Source organism: Dipodomys ordii, unplaced genomic scaffold (assembly GCF_000151885.1).
Source record: "Dipodomys ordii isolate 6190 unplaced genomic scaffold, Dord_2.0 Scaffold51, whole genome shotgun sequence".
Taxonomy (NCBI): domain Eukaryota; kingdom Metazoa; phylum Chordata; class Mammalia; order Rodentia; family Heteromyidae; genus Dipodomys; species Dipodomys ordii.
In genome coordinates, this window is record NW_012267267.1 from 5,663,475 (window position 1) to 5,683,527 (window position 20,053).

A 20,053-nucleotide genomic window follows, 5' to 3' on the forward strand; every position below is an offset into this window, starting at 1 on the left:
TTTCCCAACTTGCTTATTTGATTAATTTGACAGGTTTCTTTTTTTTTTTTTTTTCTGTCATGGGGCTTGAACTCTGGGCCTGGGCGCTGTCCCTCAACTCTTCAGCTCCAGGCTAGTGCTCTACCACTTGAGCCACAGCGACACTTCGGTTTTCTGGTGGTGGTTTATTGGAGATAAAAGTCTCACGGATTTTCCTGACGGGGCTGGCTTTGAACTGTGATCCTCAGATCTCAGCTTCCTGAGTAGCTAGGATTACAGGCATGAGCCACCAGCACCCAGCTCAGATTTATTTTTTTGGCCAGCTTTTATTTTGAAATTAGGTTTCTAAAGTTATTAGTTCAGTCAAACATATCACTTTGCATAAAGTCTGAGAAATATGCTCTCATTATATTTCTGCCACATTATTTCTCTGTGTAGTTTGATTGATATGTCTTATTTATGATACTATTTACCATATGCTGTTACTGCCTTGACTTCTGTGTATGTATTTAGGTCAGTATAACAAGTGTGAGATCTAGGGCTGAAACAATGTATGATGGTGGTTACTTTAGGAAAGTTTTTGATCAAAATCTTCTTTTAGTGACAAAAGAGAAGTCATTAGAGAAATCTTTAAAAGGTTCTCATGTGCAAATAATGAAACCATTTATTTTAAGGAACTAAAAAGCTTGATGTGTATAAAGGACTTAAAACTATAAATACCATCTTGAAGGGAAGGCATTGTTTGAACTCACATATTAATGTTTGTCGAAGAATCTGAAGGAGATAAACTCTAGAAATGTGATATGTTAGAGCTATTTTGAACATTTTTGTCTCATGTCTGGGAAGGAAGTTCACCTTTTCCTTTATGAGGTCCCTATTATGTGTACTGGCTACTGACCTGGTTGAGGAGAACAAGTTTCAATCACAGAGGTCGTGGGGCTGTTAATATTATAAAGACACAAGATGGAAGAGCCAAGTTTTCAACAGCTGTACTATAGTAAATAATGGGAGTTTTGGAAGCAGACTCTAGGACTGTCCAATCCAGATAAAGAATTGGCAAGGAAAAAGGAACCAGAGAGAGTGAAGGACATTTGCAAAGGCCCTGAGGCACAGGCAGGACATTTGAGGACTGAGCACATAGAGAGACTGGACTGTGAAATCCAGGAATGAAAAGAGATTAGGCATACCAATAAATAAGCAAGGGTCAAATGATGAAGTGCCTCCCAGGTCATGTTAGGGAGTTTGGACTTTCACAACCTCCTCCTCCCATGTCTAGTTGACTTTGTCTCTTCACTGTCATGCTGTCATCATTCTTGGTGGTTTCAACATCCGTATGAGGTAGCTTCAATTCTTTGAATACCTTCAATAGTTGAGTGTTTTCCACTCCACCTAATTGATCCTATCCTGGATACTGACATCATTGATAAGCCTGCAGTTTCTGTGATCTCAATTTCAGGAATCCTCTTTTACCATCTTTCTTTCCTTACTCCTGTGTTAGTTACTTCCCCTTCAAGCTTCACGGTTCACCTCTATGGTTCTTGGCTTGATCCTCTGGCTACTTGGTTCTGGCTGGAGTCACCCTTTCTTCTTCCTGAAAGGAGATTTTTCATCAGGCACCTGAGTCATTTCTCCTGACTGCTACCTCTCCACACACTCTCCCTCTGCCCATTCTCTATGGTCTCCATTTCAGTATTTGTATTGATAGTTCAGATTAGCAATGTTCTTGTTAATATGCTTTTCTACCCCAGGCCACAAGGATGTCTTCTGTGAAGGCTGTTGAGATTCACTCCATTAGATACAAGTCTTTTGGAGTGCTCTTCTCTTTTTAATCTTTATTCAGAAGCCATTTCTTAATTTTAGTGCTTTTTCTATCTGGAGAGGCTGGATGCTTCTCCATCAATTAAGAAAAATTAAGTCCTGGTTTCTTTGTTCAGTAGCCCCTCCCTCACTGCCTAGCTCTATTTCTACAAGAAGAAATGAAGAGGGAATTTAACTCCTGCTTGGGCAGTCTATGCTTTCCACATTTCTCCATGTGGGGTAGGGTTACTTACCAAGAAAATTCCCCATTCTTCCGATTTCTAGTAAGCTGTTCCTGACATTCTTGTTGCTTTATGAGCAGTGTCCTGGAAGAAGTCCAGACTTCTACAAAAAGGCCCTTTAGGTTTTCTACTGTGTTCCTCCAGATCCTTCTGGCTATCCTCTGTTGCCTGGTTTCAAAGCCCCTTCTACATTTGTAGGTATTTCTTTCTTTTTTTGGGGTGGGGGTCCATGAACTCTGGGCCTGGGCGCTGTCCCTCAGCTCTTCAGCTCAAGGCTAGCGCCCTACCACTTGAGCCACAGCACCACTTCCGGCTTTTTTCTTTTTGCTTATGTGGTGCTGAGGACTCGAACCCAGGGCCTCAGGCATGCAAGGCAAGCGCTCTATCACTGAGCCACCTTCCCAGCCCCCTGTAGGTATTTCTTATGTGGTGGCATACCACTTCCAGGCTCAAATATCTGCATCAGTGATGTCATACATTACCTCAAAGATCCGTGGCTGAAAACAACATGTATCATCTTCCTGGGTCAGGACTCCTGGTGTGGCTCAGCTGGATGTGTGGGTTGCATCAACACTTGCACATCTGTTCAAGAATCTCCTGCAGGATTGTCTGATTCCAAGCTCACTCCTGGGGCTTCATTGCTTCTTCTGGGTAAAGAGAGATCCTCGGTCCTCTCTGCTGTTGGCCGGAGGTTCCTTCCTTTCCTTGTCTTGTGGATCTCTCCATAAGGTAGTTTACAGCATGGTAGCTGGCTTCGCTGGGGGAGTGGGTTGGAGAGGCACATTGATGACTTTGTCTTACAGTCTCATTGAGAAAGCAGAAGAAGGTAGAGGTTCACTCATCCTTGTTTGTCTCACCAAAATCTGTTTTTAAAGACAGGCTTTCACAAAGGTTTCTTCTTATCCTCAGGGCTCCAATCTAAGGTGAACCCATTCTCTTGTGTCCCAGGACCCATGCCCTGTTTCCTGGTCAAGGACCATTCATGTTTTAACCCTCTCTTGACCGGACAGCCAAGTTTCCATCTCAGTCAATGTATATGCTGTACTAACTCCCAGTTAAAGATAAGTTTCCTTGATAATGCATAACTGCACAGAATCTATTGCTTTTCATTACTTCTTAAAAAAAGAGTTTAAACTCTGTGAAGATATTATCTCTTCATATTATCAACAATCAACAGAAATGACTCTGGGCCATGAGTCTTGGAGTCCTGGATGCTTTAGATATAAACAACTAGAAACCCGTGTAAAGTGTGGGAAAGAACTATTTTCATACATTGGATGTGGGCAGAACAGAACAGTCAGTTCCCCATGGAAGTAATCCTCTAAGGTTTCTGGAAAGAAGAACAGGACTGGGGAATCTCAGGCAGTGCAACATTGCCAAATTGAGGAGATAGAGATAGGAGTTCAGAATATAAGGGGGTTTAGATTCAAAGGGCAAAGTACTTGGATATCAGGTCATACACAGAAATTTGTCATAGGGTCACTTGGAGTATTTTGTTGAATACCAATCAGCTTATGATATGGGAAACAAAACCTTGTAGGAAGAGAGAGAGAGAGAGAGAGAGAGAGAGAGAGAGAGAGAGAGAGAGCAGGAAGCTGTAAGCCAGTAATTTCATGGAAGTCATACAAAGCTGAAAATTCCTCCCTTTCTTCCTATTTTTCATGGATTCTTATTTTATGTGATATGACTAGTACTGTAATTATTTTACTACTCAGATTGATCTATATGTGGTCAGTGGAAGTCTATTACAGCTGGCTACCCAGTCAATTTTGTGTCTCTATTACCATCATCTTTTTTCCTGGAGACTTTCTTTCCAGTATTACAAGATGCTTAATCTGATCTTCTTTACCTGACAGAACATCGTGTCCAGCCATGTCCCCAAGAAGCCCTAGTTTTTTTCATTGCAGAATGATATTCACAATAGAGTCACAGGTGTCTAGTGTTCCTTGATATCATCCTTGACATCATTTCTAGACCTATGAACAGAGCTACATATATGTTTGTGCACACAGGATGCATACAACGTGTGTTTATATAAAATATATAAATCAATATTTCTACATCTCTGTGTATGTATATATTTAGTGTTCACACTAATATATTTCATTCTAATCCAAAACCACTGGGTCCATTATAGACTCTCTCTCTCTCTCTCTCTCTCTCTCTCGCTTGCTCTCAAATTCTCTGTCTCTGTCTCTCTTCTCCCTCAGGAAGGAGATATCTGGCTTTCCCCTCCCTCAATACACATTTTTGTGTTATGTACTTGTCTAATCCTAAAATATACATTAGGTGGTGGTTTTGGAATGGCTAGCCCCTACCACTGTGAAAAGCAAATGTACCAACGCAAGTGCAGAATTGTTTACTCTCCTTTGTAATTAACTAAGGCTAAAGGTTACAGGATCAAAATATTTTTATGTTCTATAATTAATTTAGCTAGTCCCTCCTCACCATGTGGTTATATTAATAAGCTGATAGGTACTGAAGTTCACTTATTTTTGTTTGCATTCCTCTTTTGCTTCCTTTCCTCCTCTCATCCTTGGTGACATTCCATTCGTTTGGTGTTATTTTACATGGAACAGTACCTGGATGGTGTTTTCTCTTAGAGTGGTTAGGGAAATTTCTGCAAGGAGCTGCTTTTCTTCAAAAGAATATGAATTGGTATAATAAATATTTTGTAGTATATTTATTTAATGTATTTTCATCATTAAGGATATATAGTCTCGTATATGATTTATGCAACTACTAAAATAATTGCTAACAAAATGGAAATGAGATTGAGTGAACAGACCCAACAGTGAAGTGACAGAATTATCTAATTATCCAAGTTAATCTAATTGGTAATCAGGTATTTTCTACAAATATGATTCAGAATTTTTTGTATGCTTTAAAAGGAATAAAATTGACTAAATTTCTTATTATTTGCAAATATTAGTGGAAAATATGTCTTAGCCTGTGTTCCATTATATTTTTGTCTCAAATTATATGATTTCTTCAATCAAAGCAAGATACCTGGCAAGCCTGTTTTGGACTTAAAATACCACACTGTCAGTTTTTCACATTCTTTTTTGTAACAGTGTGTACATATGTATGCATGTATGTTTTCATTTTTATGCCAATCCTTGGCTTAAACTCAGGGATTAGGTGCTGTGGTGCTGTTCATGAGCTTTTTTGTTTTTCTCAAGGTGACTGCTTAGCTATTTGAACCACAGAACCACTTCTGGCTTTTTGGTAATGAATTGGAGATACATAATCATTACAGTACAGATATTGAAAGCTGTTTGAATCATAATTAAAATTCAGATATTTTGTGCCAACAGGGAAACAAAGTATGCTTGGATTTAGTGGAGCAGAGGGCAAAAGAGCTAAATCTTTAAATCACATTATAGGAAGCGAAATCATATTTCTGAAAGTAAAAATTAACTAGTCTTACAGCATGCAATTGGAAGGAAATGGAGATAAAAATGAAAGGAATGAGTGATAATGATTGAATGGTATTTGCCTTGAACAATTATTTGATTCATTTAAACCATACATGTGAATCCATTGATAAAAGTAAAAATTAACTTAAAAATTGAAAAAAGCTTTCTATTGATCTTGCTAGCTATGTCCTTTGCCATGCAGAAGCTCTGCAGCTTCATGCAATCCCATTTGTCCAACTTTCTTTGATTTGTTTTGTTTCTGGGTCTCTATTGAGAAAATTTCGGCCTGTGCCTAGGAGACCTAGGCTAGGAAATGGAAAGACTTGGAAAAAATTACATTAAGTGAAGTAAGCCAGACCCAAAGAAACATAGGTCCCATGGTTTCCCTTATTTGCAATAACTAGTATATGTCTGGGACAAGCAGAAAAGGTCAAAAGCTATGTACATATGACCAGATAAGATGATGTGAAGTGAAATGAACTCCAAGATTGGGACACAACTGGTTTTTTCTTTCTTGCTATTGTTCCTAACATATTTGTAATGTACCATGTGATTTTTTTGTTCCTTTGTATGTTCCTCCCCCACGGTATAGCCCCTGTTTTCACTGTATTTGATGTCGGTGCCCTGCATCTTGTATATACACTTCTCTAATTTGGGGAGGGAAAGGAAAAAAATGAAATGCTTAACTAGGGATACAGGTTGACCCATTTTAACAATGAGATGTACAAGACACTATGTTGAAAAACATAGTGAACTTTACAATTTAGGTGGGGAGGGAGAGAAGAGGGAGGGGGAGAGTATAATTGTGGAGGTGGGAGGGAAGGGAGAGGAGGGGAAAAACAAGGAAGGAGGTGCCAATGCTTGATAGGAAATGTACTCATTACCTTGCTCATGTAACTGTAACCTCTCTGTACAGTATTTTTACAATAAAAAGCGTATTTTAAAAAATTGAAAAAAGCTGGATGCTGATAGCTCACACCTATAACCCTAGCTACTCAAGAGGCTGAGATCTGATGATTGTGGTTCAAAGCAAGCATGAACAGAAAAGTTTGTGAGACTCCTATCTTCAGTTAGCAACAAAAAGTCAGAAGTGGAGCATTGCCTGCAGTAGTAGACAGCTAGCCTTGAGCATAAAAGCTCAGGGACAGCGCCCAGGCCCTGAGTTCAAAACCCCCAGGACCAGCAAAAAGAAAAAAAAAAAGGAAATCTCACCGACTTTCCTGCCCAGGCTGACTTTGAACCATGATCCTCAAATCTTAGCCTCCTACAGGATTTCAAGCATGAGCCAACAATGCCTGGCTGTTTTTATTTTAACATTTGATATTTTTAAAATATGACATTTTGTTGGCTTTGTTTAAAGCTACAAATAAAATGGAAAACAGTAAGTCATTTTGCCTCCAATTCCAAATATTTGTAGTAACAAAATTTCCATCATAGGGGCTGGGAAGGTGGCTCCGTGGTAGAGTGCTTGTCTTGCATGCATGAGGCCTGGGTTTGATTCCTCAGCACCACATAAGCAAAAAAAAAAAAAAAAAAGGCAGAAGTGGTGCTGTGGCTCAAATGGTAGAGCTAGCCTTGAGCTGAAGAGCTGAGGGACAGCGCCCAGGCCAGAGTTCAGGCCCACAACTGGACCCCAAAACCAAAACCAAACCAAACAAACTTTCCATCGTGGCATGATGATGGTGCTCCTGTATAACCTCACCAGTACTTGGGACACTGAGGCAGGGAAATCGAATGTTCAAGGCCAGCCAAGACCAAGTAGCCAGACCCTGCCTCCATAAACCAAAACCCCAAACAAAATCAGACTTGTTCTGAGAATAATTTTATGCAATTATTGTCTTGAATAGCCTCAAACAACCTTGTAAACATGGTTGGTATAGGCATTATCTTTGCTTTACTGCCTAAGGGAACTAAGCTGACATGAAAGTGCTTAACTGTGGTCTTACGGTTGATCAGCAAACAGAAGTACTTGACTTTAGGCCTTGATGTTAGTACAGTACCATTTTTACAGTCATAATATCCCTTATACAGTACCTCATAGACTTCCTCACACAATGAAACTTTAGGAATATTGTGTTTTGACTGTTTCTTATTATGGTGAGAATTTGAAGATTTGTCATCAATTGGAAACACTCAGCATTAGTGGGCTGTAAGTAGGAAGATTAAGGTCCATTTTTTCTGTGTTTTGTTTATATGCAAATGATCATGTGTATGCCAGTTATCAAAGTTTATAAAGCAATGAATTTTTTCTACTCTGTATGTTATTTCTTGTGCTTACAGTGTTTTTTTTTTCCATTGGAAAGGTCTGTAGGTGTTGGGATTTCTGAAAATGTAGTCATGGTCATTCTCTTTCTGTATCCTCAAGGTTTTTAAAAGCACAGAGTGATTTTGACATAGGTAGTGGAGGTCTAAAACAACATGGAGACCCTCCTGGGAAGTGCTGTTACTCCCTGCTGTGCTCACTTGACATCTTATTAAAGCTTAGACTTCTTAACTTAGGAGTAGGCAGAATTAAAAAAAAAATCTGATGAATCAGAAATACAATATTCTGGAACTTGCATGCCTCTTGTTATTCTTTACGCCCCACATTAGGTAAACCTGCTAACCTAATTACAAAATTTTCAGTGTTAAATTACTCATTTGGGAGTTTACAATGGTAGCCAATGCTTCAATTTTTTTCTGAGATTTCAAAAAATTTCCATTATTTTGTACATAGTGGAGACATAGTAATATCTTTACAGGGATACAATTGATTGGTATACAACAAACTGTACCTACTTAAAGTATAAAATGGATAGGTTTTGAGATGTAAAATTAGTCATAAAACCATTACTATCATAAAGAAAATGAATTTATCAGTTACAAATTTTCCTCTGCCCCTTCATAATCTCATGGAGATAACTAATCTGGTTTCTGAAAACATTGATTTACTTGCATTTCTGGAATTTTCATTAAATGGAATCATATAATATTTTGTCTTGTTATTTTTTATTGGCATGTTTATTCTGAGATTCACTAATGTCTATATCAGTGTCTCATTTCTTTTCGTGCCATTGTATGTGTATATGCCACAGCGTGTTATCCACTCACCTGTTGATAGATATTTTAATTGTGTAACGTTTTGGGGATTGCAAATAAAACTTTATAATTCTCCAGAATTGACTTGTTTTCAAGTCTGGGATGAATATTTGGAAATCTAATGGGTTCAATTCATTCTGTAAGGAATTTAATGACAAGAAATTAACAAGCTGTTTTCAAAAGTGTGTCATTTTATATTTCCAACAGAATATATGAGTTATTCAACAGTTGCTAAGGTCCATTTTTAATTTTGGGTTATCTTCATTCATAGGTAGTAGATGTGGAGATCATTTATCTCTAACATTCTCTCTACCTTCCCTTCTTTAATCCATTCAAACAGTGCTAAATTACAAACACAATATTTTCATATAGACATGATCTTGTGTGTGCTTATGTATTTGTTTATCCTTTAGATCTAGCATCCATAAGTGGGAGCAAACATGTGGCGTCTGTTCTGTGTGTGGGGGTGGGTGGGTGGGTGGGCACGTGTGCGGAGGCTGGTACAGAGGCTGAAATTTAAGGCTTGAGTGCCCTAATCCCTTAGCTTTTTTTTGCTTAAGGCTGGTGTTCTACCTCTTTAGCCACAGCCCCTCTTCTGGCATTTTGGTGGTTACATGGTCTGGCTTTGAGCCATGATCCTCAGATCTCAGCCTCCTGAGTAGCTAGGATTACAGGTGTGAGCTACTGGTACCTGGTGCTTTTGTCCTTCTGAAACTTTGCCAGATGACTTCCTTTAATATATTCCATAGTGGAAATCTTGTGGTGGTGAATTCTCTAAATTTTGGTATATCTGAGGAAAGCTTTTATTTCACATTTATTTTTAAAGACTTTTGGGGCTAGATATGAGATTTTTATGATTGCAGTTTTCCTTCCTTCTAATCTCCATTTTTTTTCTGTATTGTAACTTCTTGCTTACAAGACTCTAAAACACTCCTGTAACACTTACTTTTTCTGTTTTCTGTCTACATCATTTTTCCAGAAACCTTTTAAGCCGATGTCCATAATAGCTTTCCTCAATTTTGGATTTGGTGTTCTACTTTCATAACGTATCCATGTCCATGTTAATATTTAGCTCTTCGTTTTAAATACAGGCATGGAATGAGAGAAGAGCTGCCTGTGGTTCCCCAGACAGACAGTTTCCAGGCTGTGCAGTGCATCTGTAGAGCCGAGGGATGCTGGGAATGCCACGTGCCTGTCCTCACAGCCAAACTCAACTCTACTCTTCTTATGTATTTGAAAATCACATCTGGTGGAGCAATTTTTCAGTCACCTCTCATGTCGGTTCAGCCCATCAATGTTGGTAAGTTGCAGCTGAGTATAGAACCAATCACCAGAGGGTGATTGCTCGCAGGTTAAAGTTATTTTTTTTTTACAGGCTTACATCACATTGACCAAAGCTGTAAATCATGTGAAGTTAATCACTAGGGTGTGTTACAATCAGCTTCTCCACTGAGTTAACAGTTGTGTAATTGTCTCTGTAGAACTTAAATCCCAGATCTATCTAGTAGATATACATTGTTTGGTTTTGTTTTTCTATAGCTCACATAGCTATTTCTGAATATGATTATAAGCATATTTCTCCCTGAATTGATTCATTCAGTAACTGTTTCTCAGAGGTCATGAGTACCAAGATTGTCCTGAGTGCTGGAGGAGCTGTGGACACAAAGCTACTGCCTCACACTTCAAGGACAATGGTAATGAGCAGACACAACTTATTCAACTTATTAACTCAGTTTTGGGTGCATGTCTATTGCATTTTATATATTATATATAACTCAGCAGCGTTACTGCTTTCTACTTCTATTTGTTTTTTTAAAATTTTATTTATTTATTTATTTTTTGTAAACATACTGTACAGAGGGGTTACAATTACATGGGCAGGATAATGCATACATTTCTTATCAAGCATTACGGCCTCCTCCTTTGTTTACCCTTCACATCCCTTCCCAGCCTCCCCCCCCACCCAAACCTCCCCCCACTCCTGCACCAATGTTGTAAAGCTCATTTTCGACATGACAACTTGTACTTCTCATTGTTGCAACAGGTCCACCTGTATCCTTAAGCGACTTGTTTTTCTCCATCTCCTCCACAAGTTATACTGACATCAAATATAGTGAAAGCAGGGGTTATACTGTGGGGGAGGGACATACAAGGAAACAAAGAGATAATCTTATAAATGCGTTAGAAACAAATGCATGAAAGAAAAAAACATTAAAATACATATCTAAGGATTCATTTTCCTAACATCAACTTATCTGACCTTTTCCGCTTGACTCATACATATACTGATATTGCAAATAAGGGAAACCATGGGACCTATGTTTCTTTGGGCCTGGCTTACTTCACTTAGCTCAAGAGGTAGAGCGCTCGCCTTGAGCTGAAGAGTGCAGGGACAGTGCCCAACCCAGAGTTCAAGCCCAACTAACCAAAAAAAAAAAAAGTTTCTACTTCTATTTGTGAATCACTGTTCTTTTACTTTTTTCTATCCACCTGTGTGTCAATGGTTTTGATACCCTGGAAACCACCGTTAAATCCTTGATCACAGTTTACCAGATTCATCTCCACCTACAGTGACGCTTCATTTCCTCCTAAGTTACTTGAGATATAGAACTTTTAGAACATCACAGTATGTTTTATCATTAAGATTTTCAAATGATTTGTTTTTCTAGAGATACAGTTGTGATCTTTACAGCATACAGCATCATTACAATGACATTGAAGAGATTCAATTGCGTAGGAAGAAAAGACACACGTAGTAAATACCATATTATTCTCTTTTTAAAACTAGTTCTACCTGGTAAGTTTTAAAAGTATTCAAAACCAGCATCACATTTAATTTATTTTTAAAATAAGAGTAATTAAGGAGCGCTGATGTGGAGTTTGTATTAGCTTGAAGACTCTGAATTTTGTCTCTATGTAGGTAGAGATTGAGGGGAAAATGCCTTTCAGTGTATTTAAACATATAATGTCCCCCAATTGTAAGACAGATGATGCGATGAACTTTTAGAGGTGGGAGGAATTATTTCTTGTAAGATGATCAGTCAAAAATATCTTTTAGAGTGTAGTATTTGAACTGAATGTAGAAGTGTTACCTATGTAAAACTTTAGACAAAAGATGTCCCAAGCAGGAAGAACACAATCACAAAGTCCCTGTGGTGGGCAGGAGATGTAGATTGCCTGATTGACAAGTGCAAGGCTCTGATTTCAAACCCTAGTACTGCCGAAAAAAGAAAACTCCTTGGGTCCAAGCTGCATGCCATGTTTTCACATCAGGTATACCACTGTGCAGTCCTTGAGTAATCTTGATGCCATAAAAAATGGAATGATGACTTGAGGGACAACAGAAAGAGCCATTGTCCTTAGAGTGGATGACACGTGGGAATAGCCGAAGACAAGGGCAGACTTGCCTGGATCCAGAGATAGCTCAGACCAATCTGGATAGTGTTCCAGTAGCAATGACCACTTTCGAATTAGAAGAATATAATTAGATACATGTTTGTATGTCTTATATTTACATGGTGGAGCATGAAATTGATAAGGGAAGGGGATGAACAGAAAGAAGAGCCAAAGGAAGGTTTTGAGGATAGGCCAGTTGGTTTAGGGCTGGAGGAAATTTAAAAAATGCAGAATTGATGAGACTAGGATGAATTTAGGAAGTTATGATGATTGGGCTTTCTAGTAGATGCGGTTGTAGACTGTGAAAGACAGAGAAGAATCCAGGATAATAACTTTTAGAACTTAGACCTGAGCATCTTAGTGACTGGTATTATGAGTTATGAAGGTTGGAAAACTCAGAGAGGACTATGTAGATGTGCGTGCAGAAAGCCGGATCTGTATTAGGGTCACATTGTCTTTGAGATGCCTGATAGATGCCTCAGAGCTACTGAGTAGGCAGTTCCTTCCATCCAGGAGTCTAATGATCTGGGGAAATATGTATTTGGTAGTTGTTAGCATAGGGGATTGTGTGAGATGACCCATTTAGAGTTCAGGAAGAGAAAGGGCCCTGGCGCTGATGAGAGATAAGGTTAGGAGGAAGATCCAGAGTATCTTGATTAGAACCTGGATGCAAAGTGGAGAGTCAGTAGTGCCGTGTCTTCTGAGGGTGTTAAAAGTACAGTGGTGGGAATAAATCTGGAAGAGAATAGTAAACCTTGTTTTTCTATTGTCAATGCACACTGGTACGCAGAAGGGAAATGGACAACAGCTTATCATTTTATGACTTTACTTCTGTTTGGCGTCTGTTTTGTATTACTTTGATCCTGAGAATTCAGTCAGATCTACTTTTGGCTTCTAGACTTGAGTGTTTAGCTAGTTCAAGAATACAAGTATAAATATGTGATTAACCCTTTTAATTTGAAAGCATACATTTTCCTTATTCTTGTTTGAAAAAATATTATTTGCTTTTTAAAAAGCTTTATTCCTTTTGATTTATCATATTCATTTACATGCAACATGAGTTTTAGTAGCTACTTAGATTTCCAGTATAGTATGAACCATAATTCATTGAAGTTATTCGTTTTGGGGGTTTGTTTGTTTGTTTGTTTGTTGTCGGTCATGGGGCCTGAACTTTGGCCCTGGACGCTTTCCCTCAGCTCTTCAGCTCAAGGCAAGGGCTCTACCACTTGAGCTATATCACCACTTCCAGCGTTTTCTGCTTATGTGATACTGAGGAATTGAACCCAAGGCCTCATGCATTCAAGGCAAGCCTCCACCTCTGAGCCACCTTCCCAGCCCTGAAGTTATTCTTTATTGTAAGGTGTTTAAATTGTTCCTACGCGCGTGCGCACGCGTGTGTGTGCGCGCGCACACACACACACACACACACACATTTTTTTTTTGGTTGGTTGTAGGGCCTGAACTCTGGGCCTGGGCACTGTCCCTTAGCTCTTCAGCTAGCACTCTATCACTTGAGCCACTGCACTACTTCTAGCTTTTTCTGTATATGTGGCGCTGAGGAATTGAACCCAGGGCCTCATACATGCAAAGCAAGCACTCTACCACTGAGCCACCTTCCCAGACCCTCCTACACATATTTTAAAGATTTTATTTTCAACTATGTTCATGTGCATATAGCCAAATATTTAACACATATAAACATGAACATATGCATTTGAATTCAGAAATCATCTATTTCATAAAATTTCTCATTAAGCTATGGAACTTTATTCCTAGAGACAGCCAAGGTTTGTTAAGCATACGTTTATTACGTGGGAATATTCATCTTGTGGATTGAGTGTCTTTCTATTGATGTGGTTTAAAACAAACAGTCATGCCAAGGTTTTTACAGTGATGCGCATTTAAAAAATACTGTCTGCCGTCTTGTCTCCTCAATACCTGCTAAGATAAGTGAGGTGGGTGAGGATAGAGAGACACTTCAAGTCAATTTGAGAAGTACTGGGTTAAATAAAGTTAAGTAAGATTTTTTGTTGGTCATGGGGCCTGAACTCTGGGCCTGGGCGCTGTCCCTCAGCTCAAGGCTAGTGCTCTACCACTTGAGCCACAGTGCCACTTCTAGCTTTTTCTGCTTATGTGATGCTGAGGAATCGAACCCAGGGCCTCATGTATGCAAGGCAAGCACTCTACCACGCAGCCACTTTCCCATCCCCAAGTAAGATTTTTGTAACAGAAAATTACACTTATCCCAATTATAACTTAGGGGGAAGAAGATGAAGACGGGTGGATTGCTATGACAAAGTACATGGTGTAGTCCCAGTCATGGAACTTTGATTTGGTTTTTGTAATTAATCTTGAATAAGATTATCTTTTAAGTAGTTGAAAAACAGAGTTTTGAGTTCATCTCACTAACACTTCACTTCCATGAAGACTACTTGACTTAAAAGTATTTTGCTTTTTCCTTAAGTGAAGCCTGATCCACCAGTAGGTTTACATATGGAAATCACAGATGATGGTAATTTGAAGATTTCTTGGTACAGTTCAACCTCAGTTCCGTTTCCACTTCAGTATCAAGTGAAATATTCAGAGAATTCTACAGTTCTAAGAGAAGTAAGTATATTTTAGTAAATAAAACAAAAAAAACTGAGATGTAACTAAGCACCCCATAAGACCCATAAAAACAGCCCTTTTTATTACAATATATGAATGCTCCTTCTAGAGCAGAAACAATTGTAATTGACACACACACACACACACACACACACACACACACACACACACACACACACACACACACCATATACAGAACCCAGGAATCTAGTTGGGAAACTTTATAGCTGTTTTTCATATATGGCCACTGGTTTTACATTTTATTCTCATTTCTTTATTACTTAATATATTTGTTAACATACAGTGTGCACATTTTTACCGTAAAGGCACTCAAACCCTATTTTATTCACTAAGTACTTATTGAGCACTTACTTGATACCAGGATATGATCTTCTGTGTTTGGGTTCCTTGGGGATTATAGAACCATGTAAGAGGAGTTTGCATGAGATGGTGATAATGATGAGTTGTAGTGGAAGTTGAGGCAGGCTGGGTTGAGAAGTAGCATCTTAGTAAGAATTTGAAGGAAATGAGGTTGTAGGTATCTGAGGAGAATAGTAATGCAGAGGCTAGCCCTATGTTTTTCTGGTTATTTTAGAAATGGAGTCTGACAGACTTTTCTGCCTGGGTTGGCTGTGAACCATGACCTCCAGGTCTCAGCCTCCTGACCTACAGGCATGAGCCACTGGCATCCAGCAAATAGAATGTGTACATTTGGTTGCTCTTGTTGTTAAAAGCTCATTTAGGTTTTTTTTTTCAGTAATGGAAATTTAATTTGGGGCTTTGTGCTTGCTAAGTAAGTGTTCAAACCCATCAGCCCTAGACAAGGGGTGAGCTAATTTTCACCAACAGCAGCAGGTTGGAGATTGGAAGTGTCATGTTTGGAAACACAGTTAGGGCTATTATAGGCTTCTGTGTTCTCATTTGTAAAGTAAGGATTTCAAATATGAGTGATCTGATATTGTCTCATGTATTACTGATGCTTTCTATCATTTTCAGACTATGGCCTATCTCCATTTCCTTCACCCTATGGTTCTAAAGAGCCCACAGAATTTAGTAACATTGAAGGACATTATACTGGGAAACTGAATGTATTCCCTAAGTAATTTCTTAGCTAGAGGATTTTTTTAATGCAGGTCCTGGACTCAGATGGTTTCCTTCTGGTTTACAAGCTATGTTTTGACTTATGCCATACAGCTTATCATCAGGGTCAGTTTCTTAGAAATCATTCACACCTTCTGTCCCTGAATCACTCCTTCAGGAGCTAGGATAAGTCTCTACTTCTCCCTCCCCCTTCTTTTTTATAGCAGGTGTATAGATGGCAGCAGTGGTTTGGAATTTTCCACTGATGTTAGCTTCATTTCTCAATATTCTAAAGGGCATCCTTTCATTGTCATCTGGTTAAGTGTATTTGACAACTGTCATATGATGTTTGGACCCTAGGCTAGTTAACATTTTCTTGACTAGTATACAAACATTTGTTACTTTGTCATTGATTTCTGTTTTAATTCAACTCTGGCCAGATACCTCCCCTGTAACTTTTTTTTGGAGACTTGCTTATGATCAATATCAGCTAATTTGGTGGTCTGATGTTTGAACATAATATTTAACAGGGTGATGAGATTGTATCAGCTACATCCCTGCTGGTAGATGGCGTGCTTCCTGGGTCTTCATATGAGGTCCAGGTGAGGGTCAAGAGACTAGATGGCCCAGGAGTCTGGAGTGACTGGAGTTCGCCTCATGTCTTTACCACTCAAGGTATGTCTTGTTCTAGAGTGAACTAGACTTCAGGAATTTGCCTTTGGCATATCATAAACATCTTAAATTGTATGACCCTTAAAATCAAAGAGTGGTCACAATATTATTATTTTATTTAAATTTTGAACAGGCTGATTATTAATTAAAATTGTAGTGGAGTTCCTATGTTTTTGTGCTTTCAAAGTAGTTTTTTAGTGAATTTCTCTTCATAGAAAAAAAATAGATGAAAAGTTATGTTGGTCATATTATTACACACCTCTAATCCCAGTACTTGAGAGGCTGAAGTAGAAGAACTGCGAGCTCAAAACCAGCCTACGAAGAGAGATCCTTTCCTAAATTGATCAGTTCATCAGACAACCAATCAATTAAAATAGTTTCTCACTTAACTTCAGAACACCAATTGTTTTGATAATTTCTTTCTTTCTTTCTTTTTCTTTCCTTTCTCTCTCTCCTCTTTCTTTCTTTCTCTCTTTCTTTCTTTCTTTCCTTCTTTCTTTCTTTCCTTCTTTCTTTCTTTCTTTCCTTCTTTCTTTCTTTCTTTTTCTCTCTCTCTCTTTCTCCCTTTCTCTCTTTCTCCCTTTCTCTCTCTCTCTCCCTCTCTCCCTCTTTCTCTTTCTTTCTTTCTTTCCTTTCTTTTTGTTGGTCATGGGGCTTGAACTCTGGGCTTGGATGCTATCCCCCAGCAATTCAGCTCAAGGTGAGTGCTCTACCACTTGAGCCACAGTGCCACTTCCAGCTTTTATTTTTCTGCTTATGTAGTGCTGAGGAATCGAACCCAGGACCTCATGCATGCAAGGCAAGCGCTCTACCACTGAGCCACCTTCCCAGCCCTAGTTGTCTGATTTGTCACTAGGAGAACTATTATTCTTGTTCAAATTACACAAGCTGATTGTGATTATGTGGAAACTGCAAGTATCATGTAAAATACTAAGCAAATAATTGTTCTAACTCAAAAAGAGTAGTTATTGATTAGTTACTATTTTTAAAAAGTGTTAGTCAGAAAGGATCATTAAAGATTTTTAAGCGAATTGATTTCAGAGTCTGACAGTTTATAGCTTCACCATTTACTTACAGAATTTCTTAACCTTTCTGTGTCTCAATTTTCTTACTTATAAAATAGAGTTGTTGCCAGGTGCTGTTGGCTCAGGCCTGTAATCCTAGCTACTCAAAAGGCTGAGATCTGAGGATTACACTTCAAAGCCAGACGGAGCAACAAAGCCATGAGACTCTTATCTCTAATTAACCACCCAAAGACTGGACGTGGAGTTGTAGTTCAAATGGCAGAGTGCTAGCCTTGAGTACAAACGCTTAGGAAGAGTGTCCAAGCCCTAGGACTGACACACAAAAAAGAAAGAATTTTTATATGGATAAAACAAAGTGATACAATGAGGCTTTTATCAGATACAGAACATCTAACTTTTAGTGGGCACTCAGTAAGCATTAGATGCCATTATAGTTTGTGAATCTATAATCTGTATGTTCAAAATCTCCATATTTAGAGGAGATAGGTGCTAGACATATTTTTAACTAATTTCTCAGCACAAAGTAAGATTGTGAGAAGAGCTAAATAATGTGTTAAACAAGGAGAGCAATTACTTTTGCCTTGGAGACTAAGGGATCTATTGTAAAACAGGTTTAGATGTTAATTTCTATTTCTAGTTAACAGAGAATTGGGTTTTATTGAATTTACTTTGTGAAATTTCCTGAGTACTTTTTTAAAATAAAAAATAATTGCTCTAAGACTTTGAGCTAGTTCAGTGATGAGATTGTTAGCTCCGGGAAGGTAGGTTAGTGATCTCTCAAATGTAGGAACTTCTCCAGTATGTAATGTACACATGAAGGCTGAGTTCCCTTCTGGGCTGGGCTTGTACTCAGTAGTGTTCATAATTGAGTCGTCCGTCTTCTGCTCAATCATTTCATGCTACTATGTTTTTTTCTTGTTTCAATTTACTATAGACACACAAAACACAAACAGACCTTCAGCACCAAATGGCTTACTGAAAAATCATGCAGTCAAGATAGACTGTTTTTCTGTTTTTTTTTTTTTTCATGAACCATGATGCAAATAGTTTCTTCCTAGCCTACTTTTAACCTATTCTACCTTCATAGGGATAGGGTCTATCAATGTACCTTTCTGATTGGCAAACTAAGTTTCCAATAAATTGTTCTAAAAAGTATGGAATAAAGAGCACACAGACAATAAAAGTCATGTTTTAGAATACAATCTGTTTGTCCTTTAGCACAGGACAGTGGCATTGAGTAACTCATAATGGTGCTATAGACCAACATTTACACCTTCCCTGCTTCCTGGGCTGGTGTACTGGTCATATTACATTTCCTAATGAATTATCTTATTTTTGTTTTATCTACTTTACCTATTTTCTTGAAAATTTCAAGTATTTAAAACAATAAAGACAGTAGAATAAAGACAAAATAAAACAAGGCAATAAAATAACCATCTTTTCTTTCTGGATTTTGTCTCATGGTGATTTATTCTAAGAGCCCTCCTCTGGTTTCACTGATTCTTAAAGCAGTAGCTGATGGATAACATGTCACTGTAGAATGAAACTGTACTTTATTTCAGTTATTATTATCATTATTATTGCTGAAAACTTAGCCAGTAACAGTTATTCCATAAAAGATGTTTCATGGTGAGCAAATCTGTGGGTTTAGAAGGTAACAAAGGCATCACAGAGGCTCAAGCACTTGGGAACAGAAGTTGTGAGACTTAACCGTCCATCAATAGGCAATTAGAGTCATTCAGTTTCTTGGTACACTGGTTTTATTGTTGACAAGAGAATAACCCTGGACTGTGTTGAGAATCTTTTACATAGTGTAAGTTGCTTTCATGATGCTCTCTGTCTTTATCTCCTCTCCTTTCTCTCTTCCTCATTGTAGATGTCATATACTTCCCAGCTAAAATCTTGACAAGTGCTGGGTCGAATGTGTCTTTTCACTGCATCTATAAACATGCAAACCAGCTTGTGTCCTCCACAAAGATTGTTTGGTGGATGAATTTAGCTGAAAAAATTCCTCAAAGTCAGTATACTGTTGTGAGTGACCTTGTCAGCAAAGTCACTTTTCCCAATGTGAAAGCCACCAAGCTCCGAGGGAAGTTCACCTATGACGCAGTGTACTGCTGCAGTGAGCAGGAGTGCCACCACCGCTACGCTGAGTTACATGTGATCGGTAAGGATTCCAAAGTCTTCTTCCTTTTGTCTCACAAGATCACTTTTATTGTGGGCCCTATAGCAGAGTCCTATTAAAATGTAAATAAAGTATTTTTTCATTAATTGTTTTTGGTGTTTTTATTTTTATATTAATATTTTAATGTGTTTTAAATAGATGTCAATATCAATATATCATGTGAAACTGATGGGTACTTAACTAAAATGACTTGCAGATGGTCAGCCAATCCAATCCAATCACATGTGGGAAATTCTTTGCAGTTAAGATATCACAGGTAGGTATGGTTTTTGCTCTTTTGTTTTTCTGTGAGTAGGGTGAGATATTTTCTATTGAAATATCCATCAAAACAGTAGTTTTATAGATTTTTCTTCCTGACAGCGGAAGGTAGAATATAACCAACTTGGAAATTTTCATGCCCAAGGTTAAGAAAGTTCTAGTATGTTTTATTTTAAGTTTCCTTGTCTGACAACTCATTATCTTCAACTGAGGGTCATTTATTTATTTATTGTGCCTGACCTGGGGCTTGAACTCAGATACTGGCTTCTGTTCCTGAACTTTTTTGCTGAAGGCTAGTGTTCTACCACTTGAGCC

The 20,053-nt window shown here is 38.3% G+C and overlaps 1 protein-coding gene across 4 annotated transcripts in view; it reads left to right on the forward strand.

Annotated features, from left to right (window-relative positions):
- Lepr (leptin receptor) overlaps window positions 1-20,053 on the forward strand; it is a 68,091-nt gene that overhangs the window by 23,516 nt on the left and 24,522 nt on the right. For all 4 annotated transcript variants that reach the window (XM_013020593.1, XM_013020594.1, XM_013020595.1 and 1 more), the window contains exons 5-9: window positions 9,607-9,815; window positions 14,376-14,518; window positions 16,129-16,273; window positions 19,172-19,462; window positions 19,619-19,736. In XM_013020593.1, the coding sequence (XP_012876047.1) occupies window positions 9,607-9,815; window positions 14,376-14,518; window positions 16,129-16,273; window positions 19,172-19,462; window positions 19,619-19,736 (906 nt within the window). The remainder of the gene's footprint in view (window positions 1-9,606; window positions 9,816-14,375; window positions 14,519-16,128; window positions 16,274-19,171; window positions 19,463-19,618; window positions 19,737-20,053) is intronic.